This window comes from Watersipora subatra, chromosome 11 (genome assembly GCF_963576615.1).
Source record: "Watersipora subatra chromosome 11, tzWatSuba1.1, whole genome shotgun sequence".
NCBI classification, from domain to species: domain Eukaryota; kingdom Metazoa; phylum Bryozoa; class Gymnolaemata; order Cheilostomatida; family Watersiporidae; genus Watersipora; species Watersipora subatra.
In genome coordinates, this window is record NC_088718.1 from 39,522,412 (window position 1) to 39,535,298 (window position 12,887).

General features: G+C 38.8%; 1 protein-coding gene across 1 annotated transcript in view; it reads left to right on the top strand.

Annotated features, from left to right (window-relative positions):
• Positions 1–147: 147 nt before the first annotated feature.
• LOC137408786 (transcriptional enhancer factor TEF-3-like) overlaps positions 148–12,887 on the top strand; it is a 28,945-nt gene continuing 16,205 nt past the window's right edge. The window contains exons 1-3 of the mRNA XM_068095370.1: positions 148–279; positions 2,873–3,037; positions 6,379–6,448. Of these exons, the coding sequence (XP_067951471.1) occupies positions 2,873–3,037; positions 6,379–6,448 (235 nt within the window). The 5' untranslated portion in view covers positions 148–279. The remainder of the gene's footprint in view (positions 280–2,872; positions 3,038–6,378; positions 6,449–12,887) is intronic.

The following is a 12,887-nucleotide window of genomic DNA, read 5'->3' on the forward strand; positions in this document are numbered from 1 at the left end:
AGCTTGTTTTATTTTTGTTTTCTTACTTATTAATCTCGTATTTGGAGTTATCAACTCTTTAATTGTATAACACGGTAAATTATGATCTCTCACAAAAATTTCCCGTTGTTAACTCGCATTGCGAATAGACAACAATTATTAGTAATACGGATTTTGCGCATAGTAGTGCGCACTACAAGGATGTCAACAAAGTGGTAGCACATTTTTGGAATTCCTTAGTCATACCACACATTCTTTATTACTTTTACTCATCACACAGACTTGGCTGTCTGTAATAAGGTAATTTAGATTTTTAAGTACAAATGATAACGTAATATATAGAAACTCTGTTATTATTAACTGTGCAATTCAATGATTTCATCTAGCAGTTTCTCGAACCGAGACCCGATGTGGCACTTTTAACTACTAAAATCGTTGTGCGCTCATTAGTTTTTGGGTCATGTTTATTTTGACCACGAATTTTTTTATTGTAGAAATTGAATCAATGCGTTATGAGTGCACATTTCTGCAAAAACTTTTTCCAGTATTTGTGCCTCTAACATAAACCATTAGTACGATTATTTTTATTATCACTAATGATCGGCAAATCTTATCAATAGCGTAATAATTATTTTAAAATTGACCGATGAAGTTACCTAATAGATTCTTTGGCAGCCTAAAGGCATACAAAATTTCATTATAGTAGCGTGTATATAGAGAGTATTACAAAAGATCGTTTCGTTCATTTCGAACTTCGAAAAAGTATAACATTTACCCAAATCATTAAAACAAATGCACAAACGAAGTTAGTAAAGTAGTAATCTATACAAAGTCGTCTTTAGTTACGTGACCTTATCTAATTGCATGCGAACAGAACTGTAGGTTTGGTGATGCGTAGGCTTAGAGGTAACGATGTTGACGGGATATGCAGCGTTATCTGCTAACTTTATTGTGTGAAGTTTAGATTACCTTACGTACGCATCTTAACTAAGGCAACTGCGATGTATTAACAAACTTCAAAAGTCATATTTTGAAAAGTACTTCGAATATAAAGTCAAGCATTTGCTAGTCTTACGATGTATTTTACAAAAATTATAGTGTTATGGTAATGTCAAGCCAATGTTCAATTGTATGCCATTAGTTCCATGGAAAAATCATATATGGCTAACAAAAATGTTATAAGGTTCAAATCTCTTAAAAGCCCATAAGCTACATAATATAACATTTGTATCAAAGTTGCCAAATGTTCTGTATCTCGATGGAGTCTCATTTTGAGTAGTAACATTTGTTTACCACTCATTAATACTAGTACTTCGTGCCATAGGCTAGCTAGATGATGGCTATATATGTGCCCTATCATGAGAGCATGAGAGCTGTAGGAATCATGATGTTTGTCACAGGGTTAAAAAAACATGTTTTGTTTAAAAAAACGAGCAAACCGGGTTTTTTGTTTGAACTGGTTCTTACGGTTTAAATCAGTTTATAGTTTTTTATGGTTTATTGCACTTTGGTTGCAAAAAGACTGCATTAACTGGTTTACACTTTTACATGGGGTGGCTATTACGTTCTATATTATACGGCATGATTATATACATTTATATGTTTTCTAATTACACATATACATAAACATTGAGTTACAAAAAATAAATGAAGGCACAGATACAGAATGATATCACGTTAACTATCTTTGAGACAATATGTTATTACAACTTGAAATCCTTTCCTTATGCTGTTCACATGAAATTCCAGATCTTGTTTTCGAGGAATAGTGAGATACAAAATTCTTCCAATGCTTGTAGATGTAGATATAAATAGGTTGCTAGATACCAAATGAATGAGGAACGTGTCATGGATCTTCCAATATTAATACTTTTGATTTTGTTTGATGTTTGTTAATGCAAACTGAGTAGATGGTTTGGTGTAAGGGAACACGAGCAAGTATCGCATTAAATTTTCAAAGCATTCTCATTAAAACGGAAGGAGACGGAGTGTGAAATTAACACTTCAAAGCCCGGATATCGCATGGAGTAAATACTAAATTCTTTAATATTAGGCCTATATTCGCATTAAAGGAACAATGAATGTTCTTCTATAATTATTACTTACTATTATCAATAAATATTGAAAAAGGGATAAAGATTAAATGTCATTCCCATTCGATTCATAGATTGTCAATGATGCAGTACTTTAATCTATTTTATGTAAAGATGTGTTTTAGAAACAAAACTAAATGCTTTTAGGAAGTGATTGTCCCTCATTTAAGGGTTGGTACATATAAATACGTTTAAATACATATTTTCAAATAAATACTCAAGTCTAAATAATTGAGGGTTTAAATGTTATGGAACACAAGATAAAAAAATTCTGCAGTTTATATCAGAAACCTAGCCACCGTGTAAATGTCAATAACAACGTGGATCAGAACAGAAAACTTCGGTATTTGCGGTGAATGTGTTTGTCCTGTCACTTGAAGTGTTGTCCTTTGCCAATTCCTTTTTAATTTTTATGAATCAGTTTTTCTTTAGTTATGTTCGCTTTTAAAAATTTGCAAGATATGTTTCAACGTAATAATCTTTTGGCAAAATGTGTTGGCAGTTTCTGCAAACTTAAATTATTAAATTGAATTTTCTATTAAATTATTAATAGGAATTGCGTGGCGGCGATTGTTTGATTTGTTTGATTGAGTAGAGGCATTGTTTTTACTATTTGAAAGGCCAACACTAGTAAACTTAACCTATTTGAAGTAAATACAGTACATGGAAACCAAACTTGATTGTTTTGCGAACTTGTTTACCAACTGGCTAGCCTTTTGGTTTCCCAAACTGTTCGTAAATGACAAAAGAGACGAGAGTTCATAGATTTGTTTCTGCCACTCTGTCTTTTGGAATTGCAGATGGCCACAGTGCCTACATGGCATAGCACGGTAAACAACAATAGTACCGAGTCAGCCCCATCAGTTTCCACAAGTGATGGTACAAATGATTCTGAGCTAGGAGTAGATGAAGATGGGACTGACGCTGAGGGAGTCTGGTCCCCAGATATTGAACAGAGTTTTCAGGTGCAGAGAGTAACTATTGGTTTGATTCGACACATTGTTGTGGTCTTATGAGAGCTGTAGGAATCGTGATGTTTGTCACAGGGTTGGAAAAAAGCATGTTTTTCGAAAAACTGAACAAACTAGGTTTTGGTTTGTAGCGGTTTGATGGTTTAAACCGGTTTATAGTTTTTTTTATGGTTTATTGCACTTTGGTTGCAAAAAAACTGCATTAATTGGTTTACACATTTACATTGGGTAGCTATTACGTTTCATACTATTAAGCATGATTATGTATGTTTGTTTTTTTAATTACACACACGCATGAACATTGAATAACAGAAGATAAATGAAGGCGCAGATACAGAATGATATCATGTTAAATATCTTTGAAACAAAATGCTATTACAGCTTGAAATATTCTCCTTCTGCTGTTCTCACGTAATCTCCGATCTTGTTTTCGAAGGCCTTTATTATAATAAAAGTACAGATTGATCATTGCCGAGTCCCCCAACTACTAGACTCATAGCCTAGTAGGAGTCTTACTAATGGATTTTTTTTTTCTTATAGTGATTTGCTAGAATGGTCATTACCTGCTGTGGCCAATGCTGACATCTATGAGTAGACATATTTCGCATCCATGCAGTATGTAGTGCTAAACGATCAGTTATACATCCTGCATGTTGTTATTTACAAGTTGCAACGCTGAAAAGTTAATAACTAAATCTTTTTTGGTTAGGTTGGTGGAACCAATAAACTTTTCATTGCAAGAATGTTTTGCATTACCAATAAAACTAGAAAAGATTGCTTTAGATGTCTTTGAACTAATAACTTCATCAGAAAATATATCGCCAGCAGTGCTATTACGGAAATAGTGAGAGCGCATATAAAACATTAGTAAGTCTGTTCAACTTGTGGTAGTCGCTTATGGTGCTCCGTGCTTAGCTTTGGTGTTCTATAATATCAGCTGTGGCCAGTCGCGGGCATCTCCTGGCCTTGCATTATGTCTGTAGGTTTCATCTAGTTAAGTAGGAGGTACCTCTGCATAGAGTGTTTGTTTAAAATACATAGAATAACTCTATGATACGAGTAGAGGTGCTTCTATGGTATGTACAGTCCGTCCTCGGGTTACGCTGACCATGTTTTACGGTTTCTTTGCCCTACGATTTAGGTGAACTTTATAAGCAATCTAATTCAGCAGCCAATCACAGGGCGTTATCAGTTTCGCAGCCAATTTCAGATTACCACAACTTAATCAAGCCAATGTCATTTGTCATCTTAACAACAAACGACCCGATCTCATGGGCTGCAGGGCCAAAAGTCTGACATCACTGTTACAACTGATAATCAATAATATGGTAACATAATATATAATAATAGTATGTGGATTAATCAGCAAACATGATCAAACATTTAATTTAGGATATTGCATTTTAGTATTACTTGATACAAAAATCAACACCGTTTTTCATTATTTCAATTGTATTATCCTTTCTGTAACTTTTTTATTTCACAACACCAAAGGAATGAGAAGCAATTAAATCAGAAAATCATATTGGGACTCCTTACCATTAGTAATAAGCTCAAAACATGGCTGTTTTCGGTTTAACAATAGGCGGTCTAAGCGTCATTTATGCCGAAATAGATTGTTTATAGATTTCACCTACAATGTAGAATACGATGATTTCTTGCCCTCTCCATAGCCTATGCAATATTTTTCGCCATATGATATCAACAGCAATTTCTCTCAAAATTCAAATTCAGCAGTCAGTGTGCTGATCACGTCGGAATAACAAATATGTTGATATGCTATTCACCAAAATCCCTCTAACAACAAATGAAAGAGATACGATGCTCGATCTCACTCAGTTCGGTGTTATTAGTCATTGTGAAAACTGAACCGGAAACAAGTAGGTGATAAAATTTAAGCGATGAAAAAGTTGAAGTTTAGTAAAAATAAGTTGAAAATACATACTAAAACATACCGTGAAGTATGTTTAGTAAGCTACCTTGGGGGAGCTCTACTATGTTTGTTGCAGTCAGTAGACTAATTTGTTAATGGTGCTTATATGTTAGCGGTGGGTACCTCTAGAATGCTGCCTACTTATTGTTAAGCATTACGCATTAGGTTTAGAGCTCATTGTTGTGCACTTTGTTTTTATTTTGTTGCGAAGATCTTGCAAGGGTGTTCTAAATCACAGCCATGTACAGTTTATCGTAAACTCGTGATCACCTGTAAATATAAATATTTCGACATATGACGAAAAATGTCGGCAATTATTCATCTTGACACGTGAGGAAATTTCCAACATCGAACGTTTCTCGTAAAACTACGCTTTGGTGAGCAAATATAAAAAATATGGTAAAAAATAAAAACAGAGTGAGAATATACATGTTAAATTGATTTATACTAATTCTAGTCAGAATTGGAGTAAGTTACACCAGGTGTTTCTATTCTTAGTTCTATTACCACATTAATACATCGGAGCGCCAACACTGGGAATTATGGCTTTATGGTAAAGTAATAATACAGATGTCTTTTTGTTGGTTATTACTTAGCTAGTTCTTTCAGTTTTTTATGCAGTTTGTCAGTTTCACATGACAAAGTTTACTGCTACATGTGATGATTTAAAGATGAACTTGCGCAAAATTATCGTAAATTGTATTAAAAAGTATCAGTATTTTTGCATCATTTGCGATTGTTTTTGATATTTGAGGTGGTCTGACTGCCAGGATGTTTCAAGATTAAAATCAACAAAACATGATCACGGTAATAGCGCGATTACGACGTCTATAGTTGCCAAGTGACTGACAGAACGGAGAACGCTGCAACTCGAATGTAATAGCCTGTATCAACTATAACAATGATAGCAACTAGTGACGTCATTTCGCACAAATTTTTTTCTGAGTGTTTCAACAGCGAACAAGTTTTGTTAACTTTAATCTTGAAACATCCTGGCCGTCAGAACCCCGCAAACATCAAAAACAATCGTAAATGATTAAAAAATATCAGTACTTTCTGATGAACTCTACAATTTTGTGCAAGTTGATCTTTGAATCATTACTACATAGTAGCTGGCAGTCTATTATGCCAGATGATTAACCAAAGTGTCAGGTTGCTAAACCAAATGTCATGAGTTCGAATTCCGTACGATGTAATATTTTTTCTCAATAAGCAGTGGCTTTTGACAAATAGATAGACACGGGGCTATTATTATAGGAAAGATTTTTTTACTGTGGAACAAATGAAACATATACAATGTATTCATAGAAGAATATCTGTTCTAAAACATGATGGTTTTGGCAAACAAAGCATGTATTAGAGCGGATTAGCTTTGAAGGTCAGCGTTATGTTGTCTTTATAGGAGGCTCTCGCCATCTACCCTCCGTGTGGAAGGAGGAAGATTATACTCAGTGATGAAGGCAAAATGTATGGTGAGTATAATCTATAGTGATTCTGTGAAGATTTTGTCATGGTGTCCCTCGTGGTTGCTCCTTCTCTCTGACATGCAGATGTGTATGGCTCATCAAGTCATGCTGATTGAGAGATGCAGGTATTGCATCCTGGTGGTGCCCGGTATCAGTTTAGTCAGATGTACATTCTAGACGGTGCAATCTCCTTCATGCCATTTCTCTCTTGTCGGAGCAATGCTCTGGTTAGATTATGGTTAGAGTTATGTATTGGCATTGTTACATATTAGCTGTGCAGTCATGCTTTCTTTTAGCTGTGCTATAATCTCATAATTGTCTAATGACCCATAGCTATGGGCTTGCTAACTAAGTCAGTTCCTTTATGTGCTTCTTACCTGTTAGCTGTGTTTTCTGTGATACAAGACTTATTGTGATAATACAATACAACAACTACAAAACAACAACTGGTGTCAGGAACGAACATTGTGGACTCACAGCCAGCATTTTTCTATTGTCTTGCTATGGATCCTAACATAAAAGCTTTTATCGATGCTATGCAGAAACAGCAACAACAGTTCCAGCAGCAAAACGCTGATCTACAGAAGCAGTTTATCTCCTTGTTTGAAGCTACCAAGAGTGATAGTGCTGCATCAGTACCAGTAGCTGTCGCCATACCCAAGTTTGAAGCATACGACAGGGGTAAAGAAAAATGGAACCAGTACCTTCAACGTTTCAATCAGCACTTTAATGTGTATCGGGTGGTAGATGACAGTCAGAAACGAGCATGCTTACTATCTTGGGTAGGAGCTGAGACATACGACTTGTTGTCAAACTTATTTGGAGCAGAGGATATTACAAGCAAGTCATTTACTGAGTTGTCGGAGAAACTTAATGAACACTTTGCAGATACCATACATGTTCAGGCAGCAAGATTTGAATTTTCTCAATGTAAGATGAAGACTGGTCAGTCCTATGTTGATTGGGCTGCAGAACTTCGTGGACTCGCACGGCACTGTGCTTTCACGTGCAAAAGCACAGGCTGTGGCACTAGTTATGTTGATGAACAAATTCGTGACATAATCATTAAAGAGACGCCACATGCTGATGTACGTCGCCAGTGTCTACGTGATGCTGATCCCTCTCTTAATGATGTTCTTAAGAAGGCTGCAGCATTCATCAAGACAACAGAGACCGATAAAATTCTCAAGGGGGAGACAACTTCTCCAGCTATTGAAGACACAGTAAATAAAATGTCAGGTCAGTACAAGCAAAGATCACGCCGAGGTCAACAAACCATTGGAAAGCAACAAGCTAATGCACAGAACACAGGTATGTTGAAGTCTTGCCCTAGCTGTTACATTAAACATGACAGAAAAAATTGTCCCTGCAGAGCATTTGTCTGCAGGAAATGTGAGGTCAAAGGTCACATTGAGGCTGTCTGTATGGCTAAGACAGCAGCACAAAGTCAGACAGAACAGTCTGCTAGAACAGTTGAAAACTCTGTGTTAAGTGTGCTCACTGATGCAAGTGAACCTTATCATTCAGTACATGCAGTTTCAGATAATCTTTTCCAACGAGTCAATAGAAAGGTTTGGATCAAAACTGTTGTCAATGGTCATGATGCAATGTTTCAATGGGACACAGGGGCTACTTGCTCTATAGTTGATTTGCAAGGCTACCGAAGTCTTGGATCACCCCCCCCCTCTTACCTGTCAGTACCCATCTTAAAGCGTATGGGCAAAGTGAGTTACAGATTAAAGGACAATGTTCAGTTAGTGTGAAGGTAGGAGATGTGGAAAAACAAAATCTCAAACTTCTTGTTGTAAACACAACACAAGGTTCAAACCTTTTTGGTCTAGATTGGAGTGACAAATTCGGTCTCTCGCAGCAGGGGCTAGCTGTATTGACACAGGGTAGTTGTGATGTTACCTGTACTGTCACAGGAAGTAACCCTATTGGATTTAAGGACAAAATCGCTGCACTCTCCTCCAAGTACTCTGATGTCTTTAAGACAGGTCTTGGCCGATGTAAAAAGGTAAAAGTACCAGTACGCTTGAAACCAGGAAGCACACCAAGCTTTTCTAAACCTCGTGTAGTGCCATTCTCTAGACGCCAAGCTGTAAAAGAAGAGCTAGAGCGATTAGTTAAAGCTGGTGTTTTGGAACATGTGGACTTTAGTGATTATGCTGCTCCAATAGTAGCAGTTTCCAAACCAAATGGACGAGTGCGCCTATTTGGTGATTTCAAGATGTTGAACCAACAAATATCAATTGATCAACACCCATTACCAAGCCTTGAAGAGTTGCTAGAGAAGTTGAGAGGCGGGGTACACTTTTCCAAGATAGACTTGGCAGATGCCTACTTGCAACTAGAGTTAGATGATAATGCAAAGAAGTTGTGTGTCATCAACACTCAATGTGGTTTGTTTCGCTACAACAGGATGTATTTTGGATTGGCATCAAGCCCTGCACAGTTTCAGCGATGCATGGACTCAATGATTGCTGACTTACCTGGTGTTGCAGCATACTTGGATGGTCTGATTGTAACTGGTAGCAGTGAGAGTGAGCACTGGTCTAATCTTGACAAACTCTTAGCTAGACTACAGGAGTATGGGCTCCGCATACAGAGAGAGAAATGCGAGTTCTTTAAGAACGCTGTTGAATACCTAGGTCACATAATAGACAAGAATGGCAAGACTCCTTCGACCTCTGCAATAGAGGCTATTGAACAGCTTCCACGACCACAGAACTTACAACAGCTACAGGCGTTTTTGGGCAAGATCAACTACTATGGCTCATACATTGCTGACCTGTCAAGCAAAGCAGCCCCCCTCTACAAGTTTCTTCATGAAAATGTCGAGTTTGACTGGACTGACGAGTGTGACAAGGCCTTCCATATTCTTAAAGAAAGTGTCATCAAGGCTACCAAACTTACCCATTTTGACCAGAGTAAACCGCTGGTTCTAGCAACAGACGCATCTAACTATGGAATTGGGGCAGTACTCCTACAAAAGGAAAATGGAGCTGAAAGACCACTAGCACATGCATCAAAGACATTGAGCGTGCACCAAAAGAATTACAGATAGAGAAAGAAGCGCTTTCTATCATCTATGGAGTGACTAAGTTTAGACAGTATCTATATGGGAGACGTTTTACACTCATTACTGATCATAAACCCCTGGTTGCCATGTTTTCATCAGAAAAGAATATCCCCGTTTTAACTGCTCAGCGACTGCAGAGATGGGCCCTCACACTGATGGCTTATCAGTATGACATCAGGTACACACCTACAGCACGGCAATGCAGATGGCTTGTCCAGGTTACCTATAGGGGCAGACCCGAAGTTTGACCATGATGAAGAGAAGGAGAGCATTGAGGTCTCACACACTATACAAGAGGAGCTTGATCATGGTCCCCTTGACGATGAGGCTGTTAAACAAGAAACCATGAAAGACACGTCACTACAGGTAGTGAAAGAGTGGATACTAAATGGCCTTTGGCCCAATAAGCTTACAGCTAGCTATGAACATTTGCGGCCATATTGGAATATGAGGGAGTCTCTTTTTGTTCATGGGGAGGCTGTGCTTTTGCAACGTGATGACACTACCAGAGTTGTCATTCCACAGGCTCTGAGGAGTAAAGTGTTAGACTTGCTGCATACATCACATTGGGGTGTAGAAAGAGTAAAACAGCTTGCTCGTCGATACGCATGGTGGCCTAGCATCAATGCAGACATAGAACAGCTAATCAAAGCTTGTGAACCTTGCCGAATCTGTGCTAATGACCTAGCCAAGACTTACCAAAGTTGGCCGTCCACTCAACTACCATGGGAACGAGTTCATTTGGATTATGCAGGACCTTTCAAAGGTCAGATGTGGTTGGTTTGTGTGGATGCACATTCCCGATATCCGTACCTTGCTATGCTAGATGTAGGAAAAACTACTTCTAAGGACACAATGAACGTGCTACGACAGATCTTTGTACATGAAGGTCTTCCTCGGACTATTGTTACGGATAACGGCCCACAATTTGTGTCAAAAGAATTTGACCAGTTCTGCACCATGCATGGCATTAAACATATAACATCACCCGCATTCCATCCTGCATCGAATGGGGAAGCGGAGAGATTTGTCCAGACTCTTAAGCGATCTGTAGAGAAGAATTGTGCAGGAGGGGAGAAAGTGAAGACTGCCCTACAACTGTTTTTAACCACATACAGATGTTTGCCTCATCCCTCTTTGAACTGGAAATCACCTGCTGAAGTTCTACATGGACGACAGCCGAGAAATACTCTGACCTTGCTAAAACCAATTCAGAACAAGAAAACTCTTTCACCAGGTCAAGCATCTTCTCAATCATCACAGTATGAAGTAGACTCTTCGGTTTATGCAAGGAACTATAGCTCTGGACCCAAGTGGATACCTGGAACGATAATTAACAAGCTGGGTAGCATACTGTATGCTGTGAGAACAGACCGTGGTGTATGGAGACGACATGCCAATCAACTACAAGCTCTCTCTCTCTCTATGCAATCCCTCTCTTTAGAGTAAGATGTCTGCTTGCTTTATTGATGTGTTTGGTGTGTTTTAAGATGGCTCCGTAGTCCGATCATTGCTCTGCATTGACGATTGCAATGTGGACATTGGTAGTCATCATTCATCAAAGTAACAGATGAGCTAAGCCGCACTTTTCGTGCTGCCTTGAGCTCTTCTCTGTGACGCATTTTTTCATTTTCAAGTATCTGCACCCCTTTATGAGTTAGAGTTCTCTATCCAGTTCTTCTCGTGGCATTCCATTCCCAGGTTTCACATCTGATGTGACAACGCTTCAAGCTATCTTTGAGACAGTCTTTATAGCGCTTTCTTTGTCCCCCTGTGACCTCTTCCCATTTTCTAGCTCGGCATACAGAATCTGTTTTGGTAGTCTGTAGTTTGGCATTCTAACCAAGTGTCCAGCCCAACGAAGTCTGTTCTTAAGGATCATACTTTCGAGGCTGGACATCTTAGCTTGTTGATACACACTATTGTTAGTGCGTTTGTCAGACCATTTGATCATTAGTAGTTCTCTCATTTTCCTCATTATATAGTTCTCCAGAACCTTGACGTCAGTGCTGTAAGTAGCCCACGTTTCTGAGGCATACAGTAGTGTGGGGACAATTACTGCCTTGTACACTTTTAGCTTGGTGTCGACTTGCAAGACTGGATTTTCAAACACTCTTTGTCTCAGTTTGCTGTATGCTATGCTAGCTCCTTGCAGTCTTCTCTCTATCTCCTTCCTTAGGTCGGCCTTGGAGGAGAGATTACTACCTAGGTATACAAAGTCATCTACAGGGCAAAGTGGTTCGCCTCCGGCAAAATTGCGTGGAGTGACTATGTTTTTTCCAGGTTTCGGCTGGTACAATACTTGAGTTTTCTTTGCATTCAGCTTGAGTCCAAGAGCCCTGTAAGCATTTTCAAAAGCTCTCATGACTTCTTGAAGATGTTCTTCTGTATGAGCCACGAGAGCATTGTCATCAGCATATTGGAGCTCAAGAACACTTTGTTTCGAAGTTAGAGTTTTAGCCCGAAGTCTCTGCAGGTTGAACAGATAGCCTATTCGGTAGTTCAATGTGATACCTTCAGAGAGTTCTTGTTTCACAAGGTGTAGTACAGCATATAAGTAGATAGAAAACAGCGTTGGCGCAATCACGCAGCCTTGTTTCACCCGTTTTTACTCCAAAAGGATCCGTTTGTTGGCCATCCACTAAAACTGATGCGTTCATCTCATCATGCAGAAGCTGCACAATAGCCACAAATTTGGGAGGGCAGCCGATTTTCTCAAGTACTTTGTAGAGAGATTGTCTGCCAACAGTGTCGAAAGCCTTGGTAAGGTCTATGAAGGCCATGTAAAGGTCCTTGTTCTGTTCTCGGCATTTTTCCTGGATCTGTCTAGCAGCAAATATCATATCCACTGTACCCCTGCCAGGCCTAAAACCACACTGCGTCTCTGGAAAAATTTTTTCGGCAACATTAGAGAGTCTATAGGACAGAATTCTAGCTAGAATCTTCCCCGTTATTGACAAGAGGGATATCCCCCTGTAGTTCCCACACATCGTCCTATCTCCTTTTTTGAAGATGGTAACAATCAGTGCATCACGTAATTCATCAGGTATTTTCTCAGTTGTCCACACAAGTGTAAAAAGGCAGTGCAGTTTCTTGGTAAGTTTAGTTCCACCATGCTTGAAAACTTCTGTAGGTATTCCATCAGCGCCAGCAGCCTTCCCACTCTTCATTGCTCGAATGGCGGATTTCGTCTCGACTAGTGTTGGCTCTTCTCCTAGCTGCTGATGGGTTGGCAGCTGTGGAACTTTCTGCAGGACTGGATCAGCTACAGTGGATGTTTGGTTCAAAAGATTTGAAAAGTGTTCTTTCCAGCAATCTCTGATGGCATCTTTGTCTTTATGGAGCAGACCATACTTGTCTCGA